We start from the raw sequence: 19,274 nt of genomic DNA, 5'->3' as shown, positions 1-19,274 counted from the left end.
ATAGGACATATAAAGAAAATGAAAATGCATCATGGAAGTAATGTCATATTCTCCTGGTGGATAACTCTGTAACATCCAACTTATTTAGGAGTGTGCAGGAGTTCTCATTACTCACCTGGGAACCTTTTTGCTTACGCTTTCACAGACATTTTTTTCCTGAACAGATTTTCACAAGAAATCTAATTACTTGGCTCATTTATTCACTGAACTGCAGTGCCAGACATGACCAATGGACACTGGTTCTTCCTTATTTCTAATCTCACATCATTTTTAGATGGGTTTTCCACTACTCAATCAATTTGGTGTCCCATAGCCAATGAAAACTGTTGTTTTTATTTTCTGTGGGACACTGTATGGATTATTTGTCCGCAATGGTGGACAACCTCTTTAAGCATCTTCTTTATTGGTATTACACGTTACGGTAGGTTATAATTAATGCTTTGAGATTATTGCGAGATATTAATAAGCATACTCTATACCAGTGATGGCGAACCTTTTAGAGACCCATTGCTCAAACTGCAACTTAAAACCACTTGTTTATTGCAACGTGCCGAGACGTCATGTATATGCTCCTCTCAATCCATGTATATGCTTCTCTCAATCCATGTATGTTCTCCCCCCATCCTTGTGTGTCCCCCATCCTTGTGTGTCCCCCATCCTTGTGTGTCCCCCATGCTTGTGTCCCCCATCCTTGTGTGTGCCCCATCCTTGTGTGTGTGCCCCATCCTTGTGTGTGCGCCCTATCCTTGTGTGTTCCCCATCCTTGTGTGTGTTCCCCATCCTTGTGTTCCCCATCCTTGTGTTCCCCATCCTTGTGTGTTCCCCATCCTTGTGTGTTCCCCATCCTTGTGTGTTCTCCATCCTTGTGTGTTCTCCATCCTTGTGTGTTCCCCATCCTTGTGTGTCCCCCAGCCTTGTGTCCCCCAGCCTTGTGTGTCCCCCAGCCTTGTGTTTCCCCCATCCTTGTGTGTCCCCCATCCTTGTGTGTCCCCCATCCTTGTGTGTCCCCCATCCTTGTGTGTCCCCCAGCCTTGTGTGTTCCCCAGCCTTGTGTGTCCCCCAGCCTTGTGTGTTCCCCATCCTTGTGTGTTCCCCATCCTTGTGTGTTCCCCATCCTTGTGTGTGTTCCCCGTCCTTGTGTGTGTTCCCCGTCCTTGTGTGTTCCCCATCCTTGTGTGTGTTCCCCATCCTTGTGTGTGTTCCCCATCCTTGTGTGTGTTCCCCGTCCTTGTGTGTGTTCCCTGTCCTTGTGTGTGTTCCCCGTCCTTGTGTGTGTTCCCCGTCCTTGTGTGTGTTCCCCATCCTTGTGTGTGTTCCCCATCCTTGTGTGTGTTCCCCATCCTTGTGTGTTCCCCATCCTTGTGTGTGTTCCCCGTCCTTGTGTGTTCCCCGTCCTTGTGTGTTCCCCATCCTTGTGTGTGTTCCCCATCCTTGTGTGTGTTCCCCATCCTTGTGTGTGTTCCCCATCCTTGTGTGTGTTCCCCATCCTTGTGTGTGTTCCCCGTCCTTGTGTGTGTTCCCCGTCCTTGTGTGTGTTCCCCATCCTTGTGTGTGTTCCCCATCCTTGTGTCCCCCATCCTTGTGTGTCCCCCATCCTTGTGTGTGCCCCATCCTTGTGTGTGTGCCCCATCCTTGTGTGTGTGCCCCATCCTTGTGTGTGTGCCCCATCCTTGTGTGTGTTTGCCCCATCCTTGTGTGTGTTTGCCTCATCCTTGTGTGTGTGTGCCCCATCCTTGTGTGTGTGTGCCCCATCCTTGTGTGTGTGCCCCATCCTTGTGTGTGTGCCCCATCCTTGTGTGTGTGCCCCATCCTTGTGTGTGTGTGCCCCATCCTTGTGTGTGTGCCCCATCCTTGTGTGTGTGCCCCATCCTTGTGTGTGTGTGCCCCATCCTTGTGTGTGTGCCCCATCCTTGTGTGTGTGTGCCCCATCCTTGTGTGTGTGTGCCCCATCCTTGTGTGTGTGTTCCCCATCCTTGTGTGTGTGTTCCCCATCCTTGTGTGTGTGCCCCATCCTTGTGTGTGTGCCCCATCCTTTGTGTGTGTGTGCCCCCCATCCTTGTGTGTGTGTGCCCCATCCTTGTGTGTGTGTGCTCCATCCTTGTGTGTGTGTGCCCCATCCTTGTGTATGTGTCCCCCATCCTTGTGTATGTGTCCCCCATCCTTGTGTATGTGTCCCCCATCTTTGTGTGTGTGTGTCTCCCCCATTATTGTGTATGTCTCCCCCATTATTGTGTATGTCTCCCCCATCATTTTATATGCCCTTCATCATGGTATATTCTCCCCCATCCTGGTATTTGTCCCCCATCCTGCCGAATAGTAACGCATAGAAAAAGATGCATAAAACACAATAAACAGTGCTACTCACCTTCCTTCTCGCCTACTGTGTTGTCTTTTGAAGCTGTCAGCTGACTTCAGCGACCGGGGGGGGGTGCATGACGTCGCTGCCATGCACCCAGGCATGTGTACGCCAATGTCCAGCATGTATGGCGGTGCACGAACCTGGCAAGTTCGTGCATTGCAATACTCTCCAGTTGGATGTGCGTCCTAGATGCACGTCTAGCTGAGGTAGGGGCTGGCGTCCCTGGGCTCCTCATCCGCCAGGCATGGAACTGCACTAGTGCTGAGGTAATGGCATGTGTTCTCCCTCTGGCACGCGTGCCATAGGTTCGCCACCACTGCTTTATAAAGATTCTAGCAAAATGGCTTAATTGTTGACAGGATTCATCTAAAAACCAATTAACAGTAAAAGTTCTGCCTTGAATAAGGGTTGTAGATGTGGCACTAATAAATTTCTCGATCCAGTTGGATAAACATATGGGTGTGCTGCGCTGCTGGAGTGAATCAATTCTTAAGAAATGATGATGAGGAAAAGTCTTTTTATTCACAACACGTTTCAACACCATACCGGCGTCTTTTTCAAATGAAAAAAACAACAAAATGTACTGAACGGGGTTGAAACACATTGTGAATGAGAAGCCTTTTCCTCATCCTGTTTTCCGGAGAATTGATCCACTCCAGCAGCGCAACTCACCTACGTGTGTTTCCAACTGAATCCAATATCCCCTGGAGGATTTCTCCACCAACCACAGGGCGGCAGCAGCAGCTATTTTTCTTCATGCCTACATAGGAGTTGTGCCTGTCTCTACTCCACGAGGTGAGTGTAACCAGCACTCTCCTACTCTCCCTCCATAGGGAATCACCATATAGTGCACTCTGTTTCCCACTCCTAGATTTACAAACTAATACATTTCTGTCTTTCAGCATTGTCATCCTGTATTTAAGATTTGGGTCCCAAGTATTACAAGACAATTTTGTCGCTGAGCTGACTACACATTATCAAAATTATATCCTTTATTTCTGATGATGTCATCTGTCCTGTGTGTTGTAACTGTGTCCTGATTTACATGTAGCACGACTATTACTACATAACAAGTCGAAGCTGCAGAACTGTATTGTGTGGATGTAATGTTGCTGTTTGCAGCGGCCAGCGAGCTAATGCAGCTGCACTTGTAAACTTGCTAATACTTCTTTTATTCCATTCCTCCTTAATCAATTACACCAGCCGAGTTTTTATCATTTTATGGCCTTTTGAACTTCTATCTCTACACCTTAGCGTTTGTGTATTCTCCATCTAAAAATGCTTTGTATGGTAAGTATTGGCCAATATAGAATCTATTTATGTAATTGCCTTGTAATATTTTCATTTCCTGTTCTGTCCAGATTAGAGTTGAGCGAAACAGGTCGGTCAGATTCAAAAATCCCAGACTTTCGCCAAAGTCGGGTTTCGCCGAGCGAAACCCGACCATAGCGTGAGGTCGGCCATGCGGTCGTCGACCCGAGCGCCAAAGTCGCGTTTCCCATAATGCTTGCAGGCGCCTTTTCTCAGCCAATGAGCAAGGACGCACACTGTGGGCAAAGAGATGACATGTGCAGCGTCCGGGAAGACAGAGTTTTCGCGCACTTTAAAAAAGCGATCCGGCATGTAGGTGTGTTTACTGTCCTCCACTCCCTGCTGACTTTGCTTCCCCATTGACTTGCATTGGGTTTCGTGTTTCAGTCGGACCTCCGACTTTTCCTGATAGTCGGCTGATTTCGTTCGACTCGACTTTTGAGAAAGTCGGGTTTCATGAAACCCGACTTGACCCTAAAAAAGGCAAAGTCGCTCATCTCTAGTCCAGATGTCATTGTATCCTAGAATTCCAAGCGGAGGAATTTCACCGACCGCCATATTAGATCACCCAAGTGATGGGTGTCTCAATATGCAATCTGCTGCTTGTACCAACCTATTGCGTGGTACCACCAGTGGAACACCGTCGCACCACACACACACACCCTCTATATGCCATGCGCAACACACACTCTGTACGCCGTACGCACCACACTCCCATTCGCACACTCTCACACACACTCTCACACACTCACGCAGCCTCATGCGCGGTACAATCAGCAGAACACTGCTGCACTGCACCTGCACAAATTACGCGCAAGCGCAGTGAATTTTTCGGCTGATCCTGGCGGCAGATGCGCGACGTGTCTACAGGCAGAGGAAGCCGGTCACATTAAAGGCGTTTTCCACGAACAAAAATTCATTTTAAAAATTGTCTGTGTCTGACTGTGTACGGAGCATACCACATCTCCTGGACAGGGGAGGAAGCGAAAGACAATACTGACATTACAGCAGGGGATCACAGAGGATTCATTTTGTGAGGTAAAATATTTCATTTGAAGGACATTATTGCCCCTAAGCCAAGTATTACCTATAGGAGTGGTAGATCTCTTGGGGATCGTCTGGTCCACAGTTTTTATCAAAGACCAAAAAAGGAAGGCACGTAGCTGGATCGAAGACCGCAAGGTTTTTATAAATGCGGCAATTGCTCTAGGTGTGGGGTCATGTCTCAATCTAAAACATTCTGTAGCTCAGTGGATGCCAAGGTTTATTTCATTAGGGATTTCGGTAATTGCAGGTCCTTCGGCATGGTCTATAAAGCAACATGCACATGCCCTCTTGACTATGTTGGTAAAACCATTAGAGAGCTTAGGATAAGAATGGGTGAGCATCTAAATGACATCAGAAACAAAAGAGATACACCCATCGCCTGACATATGAATGAGGTTCATGGTGGATCCCTTAGGGCAGTGGTCCCCAACATTTTCTGCACCAGGGACCGGTTTCAAGCAAGACCATTCTTCCATGGCCCGGCAGGGCGGGGATGGAGGTGTGGCAGGGGCGGGGCTTTGGTCATAAGGGGGCGGGGCTATGGACGCGGTTGTAGTGTAGCAGTGCATACTTATAATTAAATAACATTTATAATGTGACTCAACTCACCATAGGTTTTGAATGAGTGCTACATCACCCCCTTCTCCCCATCATTGCCTTCACCCCATCACTCCCTTCTCCCCATCATTGCCTTCACCCCATCACTGCCGTCTCTCCAACATTGCCTTCACCCCATCACTGCCGTCTCTCCATCATTGCCTTCACCCCATCACTCCCTTCTCCCCATCATTGCCTTCACCCCATCACTCCCTTCTCCCCATCATTGCCTTCACCCCATCACTCCCTTCTCTCCATCATTGCCTTCACCCCATCACTGACGTCTCTCCATCACGGCCTTCTCCCATTACCCCCTCATGGCCTTCTCTCCCCATCACGGTCTTCTCCTCATGTCCCCATCTCCTCCAGGGCCAGGCTCCACCTACACAAACACACACACACACAGACATACATGTACACACACAGACAGACATACATACACACACACATTATACATACACACAGACACCACCTCTCTCCTCTCACCTGTCCGCAGCATCGCCCACGCTTCCTCGCTCTGACACAGCAGCGGCCGCGCTCCTCTCTGTGTCAGTCAGAGACAGGAAGCGTGGGCGGCGGGCAGGAAGCTGGACGGGTCCTTGCAGCTCCGCTTCTGCTATTCCCTCTTGCAGGCAGCGGAGCTGCTTGGATCGCTCCCTGGCCCCCGCTACGCCACTGACCGCCCCTGGCTCCCCTTGTGTCCGCGGACCGGCAAGGGCACTGCAGCGGCCCGGTGCTGGGCCGCGGACCGGTGGTTGGGGACCCTTGCCTTAGGGTATGTGCACACGCTGCGGTTTTGGCCCTGCAGAACTGCAGCAGTTCCGCAGACATGGTAATTTACCATGTTAGCCTATGGGTTTTCAAAACCGCAGTGCTCACGCTGCGGTTTTTTACCTGCGGAAAAGCTGCAGTTTTTCTTCCGCAGCATGTCAATTGTTTCTGCGGATTCTGCTGCGGTTTGCCACCTATTCCATTGTCCAGGTGTCAAACCGCAGGCCAAACCGCAGCAAAACCGCAGGTCACTTTACCTGCGGTTTTACCTGCGGTTCCGCGGGAAAAAACCCGCAGGTGAATCTGCAGTGTGTGCACATACCCTAAAGGAGATTACTTTTGGGATGATAGAGTTGGTCAGACCAAAACCCCGAGGGGGGGACTTGGATAAAATTATACAAAGGAGAGAAACAGAATGGATTTATAGGCTCCAATCTCTCTCCCCTATAGGCCTCAATGAATGTCTTTCATGCACGTGTTTTTTATAAGAGTCATTCTTATTTTTTGGTGTCAGTATTCCTCCTGTTTTCTCTTTTAAACTGATTTGGGTTTTGTTGAAAGGGTTTAGCTAGCCTATTGTATGTAGTGTTTTATTACAATAGCCCTATTATGAGCTTTAGTATCATTTTTTACGTCCATTTTTGTTCAGTTTTCGATTAAAGCTTGCATAACTATTGCTTAACGGTTTGATGTTTGCTATTGAATGATCCCTTTCTGCTTATTTGTTTGTTCATATAGGGGTTATTCATTCGTGGCGCTTCTTCACATGGGCATCATTCGTTGAAATAACTATAGACGTGTTTTTTTGTTCCTGCGCCGGAGTCGCATGATTGCGCACATTGATGCGGGCGCGTTGTGTGGGATTGAATCTGAGAAATGCGCCGTGGTAACCCTGAATGTATCTACTCCGGGCATGCGCAGTTGATTCAGTGCGCCTTACTGATATGGGCTGTGCGCCTGCGCATGTGGAGGCTGGCGCGCTGGGTCTGTGCCTTTGTCGATGCAGAGGAGGAGATTATGGTGTGTCATTTCCGGACATGCGCATTTGATTTGACACGCACGCTAATTACAGATGGAACGCAGAGTGATCTTATACCTCAAAAGCGATTGGTGATTGGTTACGTAAGCTAGAGGTACTTCCTGTGACCGTGTTGCTTGTGAGTTATGCTGATTGGGCGCTCAGGCACATTGTTTGCATTCATTATGGGGGTTATTTAAGTCCGCCTTTTTGAGACCGCCTCTATGCCTTTTTCATCATGGTATCTGAGGCATCATAGAGTATATCCAGCATCTGTGGTACTAAAGTTCTAGGCCTCCTGATGAACCGCTACACCGGGAAAATGTCGAGGCGACTTCATATGATAAGTAACCACCATGTGGTGCATATTATGGTTTAATCTATTGGAGTTTTAATGTCCAAAATTAGGTCATTTTCTATCAGCACCGTATGTTTGGTGTATATATTCATTACTGCATGGGGTTATGCTTGTCACTACTTGTGGCAATATACATTTTGTACTTTTTGATCACATTTTATATCTGTGCAAAGTGATCTTTTATTGGGTAGCATATATTCAGTATCATTAGGCTCAATAGCCTGTATACGGGAGCCCTTTATGTGGATTGAATATGAAATGCTATCTTCCTACCAATAGGTTTCTCTGCATTTCCCTTCCTTCACCCCTTTTCTATTCAAGATTGTTTTCCCACCTGTTTATTTAGGGTGAGATAGGGTTAGACAATGTTGAGTGGGGGCGCCAAACAATCGTATCTTCTAGGGTGCCAACCTCCACGGATAGGAAGGTGTGCAGATAGGTTATTGTAGTCCTTGTGTAGGGCTTTATAAGGTCTATTTTTTGTCTATTTTTGTGGAATTTTGATCCATGTTTCTCACGGGAATAGGTGTTTTTTATAATATCTCTATTATTAATAAAGTGTTTTAAGGGAATACATGTACATAAAATATTTCACTGACTGTTTTCGAAAAATTTTTTTATCACACCAAATGTATCCTCTGCGATCTCCTGATGTAATGTCAGTATTGTATTTTGCTTCCTCCTCTGCCCAGGAGCTGTGGTATGTACTGTACACGGTCAGACACAGGGGTGAGAGAGACAGAGCACAGGGGGGAGACAGCTCAAACGGGACAGCACATGAGGTAAGAACACAGTACAGGAAGGAGAGAGACAGCAGAAAAGGTAGATAGCACATGGGGAAGACGGGTCAAAGAAGAGAGCAGAGACGGGAGAAGTCAGCACATGGGGAAAGAGAGAGTGGTTAGGTCTGTGAGCACATGGGGGGAGAGATTCTCAACGCTGCAAAGCCTTCCCCCATCGTGACATTACCGCCCTCGCATCGGGCCTCCATCTAGTAACAGATATAATTGTGTTTGGTCTGGATATATGAATTAGATCAGTATATTCAGAGCAATAAGTTTTAATTTAGTCATTTACAGCATATGATTGTTACATAAGATAGGTCATTACTTGGCACCCCTTCTTCATGACCCAGTGAGAAGTGCTGCAAAAACACAGAGTCTAGCTCCCTTCTTCCTATTTTATCAATGTGTTACATGGTCCGCATTTTATCTAAATGGCCAGCATTTCTCATGCAGCTGCCATTTGGGAACTCCTGATGATAATGACCAATTGCCCACTGCAATAATCTGATAAATCCTTTCAACATTCCTCCTGACTGCAGATATTAAAGCACAGCTCACCCTTTGCCTGACATATAAAAATAGCTGCTCATTAACTATATTGCATTAAATGTCTTGAACCTATGAATTCTCCAGACCAAGGGTGGGCAATGAATTTTCCTAAACTAATAAGTCATGTCAGACTAACTTAATTTCCTTCTATGACGGTATCACTGATTGGGTGGATCAAGGAAATGCTGTAGATATAGTATATCTTGACTTCAGCAAAGCATTTGACGAAGTCTCTCATACAATCCTTATTGAAAAAATGACTAAGTATGGAATGGACAAGGCAACTGTTAGGTGGATTCATAACTGGCTTAGTGATCGGACCCAAAGAGTGGTCGTAAATGGCTGCACATCCAGTTGGATGAATGTCTCAAGCGGGGTACCACAGGGCTCTGTCCTGGGCCCTGTATTGTTCAACATCTTTATCAACGATTTAGATGAAGGAATTGAGGGTAAACTGATTAAGTTTGCTGATGACACAAAGCTAGGAGGGATAGCTAATACTAGAGAAGAGAGAGAGAGGATTCAAAAAGATTTAAATAAACTGGAGAAGTGGGCAGCAACTAACAGAATGGTTTTTAACAGGGAGAAATGCAAAGTACTACATCTGGGCAATAAAAATGAAAAAAGCAAATATAGAATGGGAGGAATAGGGCTAAATGGCAGCACATGTGAAAAAGACTTGGGTATACTAATAGATCACAGACTGAATATGAGTCAACAGTGTGATGCAGCAGCAAAAAAGGCAAATGCAATTCTAGGATGTATTAACAGAAGCATACAGTCTAGATCTCGTGAAGTCATTATTTCCCTCTACTCCTCTTTGGTCAGACCTCATCTGGAATATTGTGTCCAGTTTTGGGCACCACATTTTAAAAAAGACATCAACAAACTGGAGCAAGTTCAGAAAAGAGCGACCAGAATGGTGACCGGTCTGCAAACCCTGTCTTATGAGGAAAGGTTGCAGGATTTGGGAATGTTTAGTTTGCAAAAGAGAAGACTGAGAGGAGACTTAATAGCTGTCTACAAATATCTAAAGGGCTGTCACATTGTAGAAGGATCAACTTTATTCTCATTTGCACAAGGAAAGACTAGAAGCAATGGGATGAAACTGAATGGGAGGAGACACAGATTAGATATTAGAAAAAACTTTTTGACAGTTAGAGTGATCAATGAGTGGAACAGGCTGCCACGAGAAGTGGTGAGTTCTCCTTCAATGGAAGTCTTCAAACAGAGGCTGGACAGACATCTGACTGGGATGATTTAGCGAATCCTGCTTTGAGCAGGGGGTTGGACCAGATGGCCCAGGAGGTCCCTTCCAACTCTACGATTCTATGATTCTATGATTCCTGAGGGGTCTCATGAGAGACCGTGAATAGAGTTAAGCAAATTTGTTCGGGTTCGGAACCAGGCTTCCTGGATCGCACCAGCTGGACATGTCACAACTGTGTCACAGCACATGCATGGAGAGCCAGTTTGTTGGGCTCTCCATGCATGTGCTGTGACATGGCCGCGTCACATGCAGTTGTGGCGCTGATCAGCTGGCACAATCCAGGAATCAGGGTTCCCTCTGCAGCTTATTCGGTTAGCACTATAGCTTGCTGAATAAGAGGGAACCTGAATAAATTCGCTCAACTCTAACCGTGGTAGTTGTGGAGGGCTGAAACAATAAGCTGAAATTCTTCTCAATATTAATATTAACACAATTATTACTATTAATATAAATCTATCACTTAATATTAAGCAGAATAAAGTATGCAGAGATATAAATACTGTAAGAGCCCACACAGCTCTTTGTATACCCCACATAGCCTCCTATATATAATGTGTGCCCCACACATACTCCTATATACAGTAGGAGCCCCAACATAATTTCATATACGGTGTGAGCCCCATATAGCTTCCATATATACAATGTGAGCCCCACGTAACCTCTCATGTACTTACGAGTATCCCATACACATGAAAAAAAAAAATACATCCTTGCCTCGCTCTTATTTCCCCGGCATTCTGCTCCTGTCTCCTGTGCAACGATTCTCAGCACCAGCTCTATGAAATAACGTCATTGCGTCCGCTGTCTCACGCTGATTATTGGAAGATGAAGCCGGTGGCACTGTCCTCCACCAATGTATTCACTGTTGTCTGCATCCTGAGAATGTGGATAGCGGGTATGGGATGGCATGGTGTGGCCTGTGGGCCACTGTTTCAGCCCTTTTGCTGTCTCGGTTTGCCAGCTGGACTAGAACAGCCAAAGGGCCAGATATGGCCCTCAGCTACTTGTACTACAATGGGATGGGAAATATAATATGCTTACCATTTATTTATTTAACTTTTTGCAGAATCTCAACTGAAGGATAATCCTGCCTTCTCAATGCTTAATGATTCCGATGATGATGTCATATATGGGTAAGTCTAGAGCCTAATTCTCTTTCTGCCTCTTGTTATATGTAGGGCTTAATATTATATAGTGCCTTCATCAATGGTACAAAGCAAAAATTATGGAGGCGCTTTGATTCTTTTACTCTGAAATGTAAAGTGCTGCTGAATATGTCGGCGCTATAGAAATAAAATTTATTATTATTAATTTCCCAAAAAAATACTCTAATGGCATAATGGCAGCAAAAAACAGCGGCAAAAGGGAGGAGGTCCAGCTGATGTAAAAAGGCTGTTTTATTGAAAATTTATAGTAAAATCGGCATGCCGCAGACAATAAGCGGTACCGCAGCAACGCGTTTCAAACACCAACTGTGTTCTTTGTCAGAGCTGCATAATGACATTTAGGATACAATTTATAGTCAAAATGAATAAACCACTCCCCCAACAAATCATGTGATTAAAATCAATTATCTGTTTAAACAAGTATAAAACAATGAACTAATTCGAAAGGATAATAAATACATAACAAAAGACAAAAAAGATGGAAAGAAAATTCAGTAATGGAATAATTCCCTCCGAAGATTTAGTCCAGAGGGATGGCAGGTATTTAAATGGAACATCCAGAAAGCCTCACGATCCCGAAGGTGTTTGCAAATATCTCCTCCTCTTGCTGATGGAACGATTTTTTCAATCGCAAAGACCTGGAAAGAGGCGGTATTACATTCATGTTGTTGCACGAAATGTTTGGTAGCCTGTGACATTGTATGAAAAGAGTCAGAAACATTACATGTCACCTAAGTGCTCAGAAATACGCTTCTTTAGATTGCGGATAGTACAACCAACATACATTTTGTTGCAAATGGAACAAATGATCACATTCACAACATATTGACTATTACAATTCAAGAATTGATTTTATATTGAAATGCTCAGAAGCATTAGAATTAGAAATTTACAACAAAATGTATGTTGGTTGTACTATCCGCAATCTAAAGAAGCGTATTTCTGATCACTTAGGTGACATATGTAATGTTTCTGACTCTTTTCGTACAATGTCACAGGCTTCCAAACATTTCGTGCAACAACATGAACGTAATACCGCCTCTTTCCAGGTCTTTGCGATTGAAAAAATCGTTCCATCAGCAAGAGGAGGAGATAATCGCAAACACCTTCGGGATCGTGAGGCTTTCTGGATGTTCCATTTAAATACCTGCCATCCCTCTGGACTTAATCTTCGGAGGGAATTATTATTCCATTACCGAATCTTCTTTCCTTCTTTTTTGCCTTTTGTTATGTATTTATTATCCTTTCGAATTAGTTCATTGTTTTATACTTGTTTAACCAAATAATTGATTTTAATCATATGATTTGTTGGGGGAGTGGTTTATTCATTTTGACTGTATAAATTGTATCCTAAACGTCATTATGCAGCTCTGACAAAGAACACAGTTGGTGTTTGAAACGCGTTGCTGCGGTACCACTTACTGTCTGCGGCATGCCGATTTTAATATAAATTTTCAATAAAACAGCCTTTTTACATCAGCTGGACCTCCTCCCTTTTTCAATTGAATTTTCAAGTGGTCCTCTTGCAGTCCGTGCTGACAACACACCACAACAGGTGAGCTGGCTCAGCCACTCTATTGCAAAAAACATTACCATACATAGTAATAGGTTCCTGCATGGTTGCCTGCAATTTGTGATTCTAGATGAGTGTGATATGAAGCTTATTGTCATCTGATCAGTAAGAGCAGAAAGTGCAGTTTTTGTTCTATTAGAGCAAGGATTGGCCAGTTGCTATTAACTCAAGGGTCTTCTTGAAATGGTCATCTGCTGAAGTCTAAATCCACACTCAATCACAATATCAAAAATACCTTAAAACATTAAATGTGATTTGTGTATCCAGCTTCATTGCCTTTACATATATTTAGAAGATGTTACTCTGACACTACAGACAGTAGCTGTTATACCACAAAAATTGTAAATTAGAAGAACCCCATTTAGGATGCGAAGTGTTGCCTATCTTGTGCGACCGGTTTATCAACCATATCCTTATTTTGTGGCTGCAAGACAGGAGTCTAGAGAACTGCCTCTTTCCTGACTGCATCTACGGTTTTTCTTTTTCCCATCACCCATGACAGCACACCTGAGAGAGGGATCCGCCCCGCCAGGATAGGAACCTACTGAAATATAAGGGGCGGCACCTCTCCCCCGCTTCAGTTTGGTTCCTGTCCTGGAAAGGAATCCCTCTGACAGCGGCGGTGCCTGTCATATGTGAAAGGTCCCAGACCCGTCCCAGCGCGGGAAGAACAGGGCTCACCTGTAGCGCCGGCCGTCGGGCCTCTGGAAGCGCAGTCCCCGGAGGCTCCCTCGGGCTCCGGGTTCGTGTGGGCGCGGGTGGCGACTCCTGACAGCTGGAGGCTCCACCGTGTCTCCCTCCCCTCGCGTGTGCCCGCAGTCTCGCTCCCTCAGAGTGCCTAGCGAGGGAGAGCCGCGGGCGTCTTCCGGCCACTGATGTCAGCGGCGCAGGGCATAATGGGAGCGCGCCGGCTGACGTCAGCTAGGCGACGGCAACATGGCGCCTGGTGTGACGCCAGATGGCTTTTTCTGAAGGAAGAGGCAGCGGTCGGCCGGCAGTCGCAGGGGGAGGAGAAGACACCCACCAGGACTGAGGCAGGATATTTAAAGAAAGATGGCGGCATGGCGAACGGGTAACCATGGGGTCAGAGCAGGAGCAATCGCCGTCTCCACCGTCTCTGCCTCCTTCGCAACCCTCCGCTCACAAGCATGGCAGCTGTTCAAGCAGCAGTTGCCACAGGTCGGGGGACTCCCCAAGATCCAGAGAGCACAGATCACGTGCTCCTACACAGCCTCCGAGTCCGGTACCCTTGATTACGGGTGGTGAGTGATCTTCATGAATGTTAGCAAGTTGTTAATAGGGGCCTTCTTTTGTATGTTTACATTTCTTAGGGAAAACCTAAGAAAGCAGGGAGTAAGAAGAACAATAGGAATTGTGCCATATGTAAAAGCCCCCTAGAAAGGACCTTTGCGCCAGCTGCATCCAGCGAACCATGGCAGAAGCGCCTAGTTTCGCAACCAACCTTAGATCGGTCATTAGGTCGGAGATGGAAGGTTCGCTTAAAGCGTTGTTAAAAAAAGGGAAAAAGAGTAGGAAGAATCCCCCTGGTTCTACCTCAGACTCTTCCTCGGCATTATCCCAGGCCGAACACCCATCCTCCTCCTCAGACAGTGACACGGGTGGCAAACCGTGTTTCCCAGTAGAAGACACGGATGCTCTCCTCAAGGCCATCAGGGTGACGATGGGCCTACAGGAGGAAAAAACGGCTAAGTCCCTGGAGGATGTCATGTTTGGGGGACTACAAGAGAGGAAGAAACGGACCTTTCCAGTCAATGAAAAGGTCCAGGCACTCGTCGAGAGAGAGTGGAGGAAACCTGAGAGGTCAGGGGCTCTTCCCTCCTCTAAGAGAAGGTATCCCTTTGAGCATAAGGACACAGAAATATGGGACAAAGTCCCAAAGATTGACGCAGCGGTGTCCAGGTCATCCCAGAAATCGGCTCTGCCCTTGGAAGACTCAGGGGTACTTAGGGACCCGCTAGATAAAAAAGTGGATTCCTACTTAAGACGTGCATGGAAAGCAGCAGCAGGAGGATTAAAGCCCGCAATAGCTGGCACCTGCACGGCGTGTTCTCTAATGATTTGGCTGCAGCAATTAGAAGAGAGACTAGTGTCAAAAGTCTCAAGAGAAAACATACTGGCAGATATGTATCTTCTGCATGGGGCGGCAGCTTTTTTGGTGGACACCTCTGCTCACTCTATGAGGTTGACAGCTAGGTCGGCAGGATTATCAAATGCCGCCAGGTGCGCGTTGTGGCTTAAAGGCTGTCCAGGAGATCTGCAGTCTAAAGCTAAACTGTGCTCTCTCCCATGCGATGGTCGGTTTTTATTTGGGAAAAACCTAGATGACATCTTAGAGAAAGCAAGTGACAGAAAGGCTTCCCCAGGTTTCCAGCAGATCAGAGGAGGCCGCCCTTTCGAAGAGGAAAATTCAACAGGGGCCATCCTCCGGCGGATAGAAGGAGATGGAGAGACAAAAGGAAAAAGGAGTCCGGATTTATGTTTGGTGGAGCCACCTTCACTTCAAAGAAATCCCCACAATGACGACAGTATTCCGGTAGGGGGGAGATTGGCACTCTTTTCTCAGGCTTGGGAAGACATTTCTTCCAATACCTGGATCCTAAGCATCGTAAAAGAAGGCCTGAAGATCCCTTTTTTAAGTCAGCCGAAACAGTGTTTGTCATTAACCCTATCAGGAAGGCGATGGAAGAACAGTTGGCCTTAGAATCAGAAATCCTGAGCCTGCTAGACAAGCAGGTTCTTTCTGAAGTCCCGAGCAAACAGGAGAGAACAGGGTTCTACTCGCCACTCTTCCTGATAAAAAAAAAAACAAAAAAACAGACCAGTCGTTCAGAACAATCATAAACCTCAGAGAGGCCTCAGTCAGTGGATAAAAAATCAGACCTTCAAGATGGAGTCGGTAGCTACAGCCATAAAACTGCTGCATCACGTTTGTTTTATGGCCGTAGTCGATTTAAAGGATGCATACTATCACATCCCCATCTACCCAGATTACCAAAAATATTTAAGAGTGACTCTCTATATCCAGGGCATTCTCAGGCATTTTCAATTCAGAGCCCTGCCATTTGGCATATCCATAGCCCCGAGAGTTTTTACCAAAGTCGTAGCGGAAATGACAGCCTTACTTCGAATTCACGACACGATCATAATACCCTATTTGGATGATTTCCTAATAGTGGGTAGCTCAGAAGACCACTGTATGGTACAGTTGAGACGAGTAACCGACACCCTACAGAAACTGGGGTGGATGGTAAATGTCAAAAAATCGAGACTACAGCCCATAAAAAAACAGACCTTTCTAGGTTTTATCCTGGATTCAGAGCAACAAGCCTGTTTACTACCAGAGGCCAAAATAGAGAAGGTGGAGAATGTGACTTTGGCTGCCCGAGACCAACCTCACATGACCCTGAGGAACGCGATGTCCTTGCTAGGTACCCTGACGTCATGTATCCCGGTGATCAGGTGGGCACAATTTCACACCCGACAGCTTCAAGGGGAGGTTCTATCAGCATAAAGATCACTGAGAGGGCGTTTAGAAGGAAGACGAGCTTTCCTTAGAGGTCAGGGACTCTCTCAACTGGTGGTTAGACAGGACAAACTTGGCATCAGGGATGCCTTGGGACAGACCAGTGACCGACATAATTCTGACAGACACAAGCTCCTCAGGGTGGGGGGCACACCTAAGGGGTCATGCGGCCCATTGATCCTGGGGACCTCAAGAACAGGGCGCATCTTCCAACTTGAGAGAACTGTGGGCAGTGAGCAAAGCCCTAAGAGACTTTATTCCCCCTCCTCAGTGGCCGCAATGTCCGTATCATGTCAGACAACAAAGTAACAGTGGCATACATCAATCACCAGGGGGGTACAAGATCACACTCCCTCATGAAGGCAGCCAGCGACATTTTTAACAGAGCAGAACAGCACCTACTCCCTCCAACGGCATTGCACATAAAAGGGGCAGAAAATATAGAAGCCAATTTCCTGAGCCGCAATACACTAAAGCAAGGGGAATGGGCTCTAAATCGGTCCGTTTTTGGAAAGATAATACCCGGTGATAGACCTCTTCGCCAACAAAAACAGGCAAGTGGAGAGATTCTGCTCACTAAACCCAAGGGAAAAGCCATGGGCGGTGGACTCATTGCAGATTCCGTGGGACTTGAGGCTAGCCTATGCTTTCCCCCCAGTGGCTCTGATCCCAACGGTAGTGAGAAAGATCAGTAAAGATCAAGCCAGGGTGATCCTAATAGCCCCATTCTGGCCAAAAAGGCCCTGGTTCTCTCCGCTGCGAATGATGTCCCTCTAAGATCCATGGATTCTGCCGGAAATCCCGGACCTGCTAACTCAAGGTCCAATATTCCACGCTCAGGTCAAGGGATTCCATCTGACGGCGTGGAATTTGAGAGGTCACTTCTAATGGATAGAGGGTTCTCTCCCGGGTTGGTGGCCACCCTGCTAAAAAGTAGGAAAACGGTTACGACTAATATCTACGGCCGAACATGGAATAAATTCCTGCAGTTCCTAGGTAAGCCATTAGAGCAAGAGCCCCCAATTAGTGCCATCTTGGAGTTTTTACAATCAGGATTGCAGCTGGGGTTAGCGGTAAATACTCTTAAAGTTCAAGTATCCTCACTGGGCGTGCTTTATAACTGCAATTTGGCAGCAAACAGATGGGTAGCTAGATTTATTAAATCCTGCCATAGGTCTAGGCCTATCCCAATACCTAGAATAGCCCCTTGGGATCTAAACCTGGTACTAGAGGCCCTTACAAAAGAACCATATGAGCCTATTCAACAACTACCCATAAAGTATCTTACCCTAAAAACGATTATTTTAGTGGCCCTTACATCGGCCCGTAGAGTAAGTGACTTGCAGGCTCTCTCAGTAAATCCACCCTATACACAAGTTTTTCAGGACAGGGTGGTATTAACAGACCCCGTTTATCTACCTAAGGTAGTTTCAGATTTTCATCGAAGTCAGGAGATTGTCCTTCCTTCCTTTTGCGAAAATCCAAAAAATCCAGGGGAGGAAAAATTCCACAATTTGGATGTTGAGAGCCCTGCTAGAATATATATCTGTCACTAGCCAGTGGAGGAGGTCCCAGTCCCTATTTGTAGCCTTTCAGGGTGCCAGAAAGGGCTATGGAGTATCAAAAGGGACTATTGCCAGATGGATTGGGGAGGGCATTAGTATAGCCTACTCAGCTAGTGGTGTTCCGATTCCTGACGGCATCAAGGCTCATTCCACCAGAGCCGTGGCGACCTCCTGGGCTGAAAAGGCAGAGGTATCGATTGATCAAATTTGTAAGGCCGCTACCTGGGCCCCACCATCAACCTTCTTTAAACACTATAGATTAAACCTATCCTCCTCTGCTGACTTGACCTTTGGTAGAAGGGTGCTGCAAGCGGTGGTCCCTCCCTAAGGTGTTTCGAAGTCTCCAAAAATCTCTCAGGTCTGCTGTCATGGGTGAAGGGAAAACCACCATGGTTACTTACCGGTAGCCTGTTTTTCCGGAACCCATGACAGCACCCGTATATTCCCCCCCCTTTTCACCATATGGGTGTGCACACATGTATTTGTGTGATGTGGTGTTGGATAAACAGGTGACTAACCGGGAAGTCCTCTCAATGCTCTGTAACCAACTGAAGCGGGGGAGAGGTGCCGCCCCTTATATTTCAGTAGGTTCCTGTCCTGGCGGGGCGGATCCCTCTCTCAGGTGTGCTGTCATGGGTTCCGGAAAAACCGGCTACCGGTAAGTAACCATGGTGGTTTCATTAGCCAGCCTAGTACGATGTCAAATGCATCATGCCACATCAATGATGTCATGCCAGACCAGCTCCTCAAAAGAAGAGCCAGTGATGCCTTCAGGAAAGAGGCAGTTCTCATGGCTTCCATTCATGTCCATATTCTCAGAGCTTCCTGTCAAAATCAAATCACACCAGCTCTATTGCCTGTTTCTTGTACAAACAATCTATGGCTTTAACCCGTTGACATCTGCTGTGCCATGTAGGGGCTCTGCCAATATGACATGGCACTCTCAAACTATTCCAGCAACATCTGTACTCCAATATGGTGCTTCTTCCCTTCTGAACTTTGCATTGTGCCTCAAAGTAATTTTTTTTTAAACCAATAACTTTAACTTATCCAAAAACAGTAACAAGTGAAAAGGCACTTAGGTTTGATACATTTGTATATTACACAATTACCTTAAAATTATATATAAGGTGGGGATAAGGAGGGGAGAGGGGATGTATAGTTGGTATAGGATTGGAAATTAGGAATCGGAGGAATAAATATGGGAATAACAATATAACCAATAAACAGGATACCATTAGAGAAATTAGAGATCTAAGAATGCATACTTCATTTGAAAGATCTAGAGTTGCAAAAACTGAATTCAGGGAATATTGGGCACATAAGCCCACTGTAAAGCACTCAACAAGACCCACCTTTCC

General features: G+C 46.2%; 2 protein-coding genes across 8 annotated transcripts in view; both read left to right on the top strand.

Moving 5' to 3' along the window:
- The window catches only part of TMEM181 (transmembrane protein 181), a 527,451-nt gene that overhangs the window by 487,657 nt on the left and 20,520 nt on the right, over positions 1-19,274 (top strand). For 6 of the 7 annotated variants that reach the window (XM_073551880.1, XM_073551883.1, XM_073551881.1 and 3 more), the window contains 3 exons: positions 3,262-3,344; positions 3,560-3,649; positions 11,132-11,198. In XM_073551880.1, the coding sequence (XP_073407981.1) occupies positions 3,262-3,344; positions 3,560-3,649; positions 11,132-11,198 (240 nt within the window). The remainder of the gene's footprint in view (positions 1-3,261; positions 3,345-3,559; positions 3,650-11,131; positions 11,199-19,274) is intronic. The other variant, XM_073551884.1, reaches the window with a different exon arrangement.
- On the top strand, positions 2-3,253 carry LOC141054965 (uncharacterized). The gene has a single exon (XM_073551879.1). It carries the CDS (start codon positions 561-563, stop codon positions 2,325-2,327), a length of 1,767 nt encoding a protein of 588 aa, XP_073407980.1. The 5' UTR covers positions 2-560; the 3' UTR covers positions 2,328-3,253.

The sequence above is a fragment of the Dendrobates tinctorius genome, unplaced genomic scaffold (genome assembly GCF_039654945.1).
Source record: "Dendrobates tinctorius isolate UK_male_01 unplaced genomic scaffold, ASM3965494v1 ptg000181l, whole genome shotgun sequence".
In the NCBI taxonomy this organism is placed as follows: domain Eukaryota; kingdom Metazoa; phylum Chordata; class Amphibia; order Anura; family Dendrobatidae; genus Dendrobates; species Dendrobates tinctorius.
The sequence above is the reverse complement of the archived record's forward strand: the minus strand, read 5'-3'. Positions and strand labels throughout refer to the sequence as shown.

Excerpts from the sequence above, each read along its gene's own strand:
- LOC141054965 (XM_073551879.1), top strand. The coding sequence starts at position 561 with ATGTATATGCTCCTCTCAATCCATGTATATGCTTCTCTCAATCCATGT.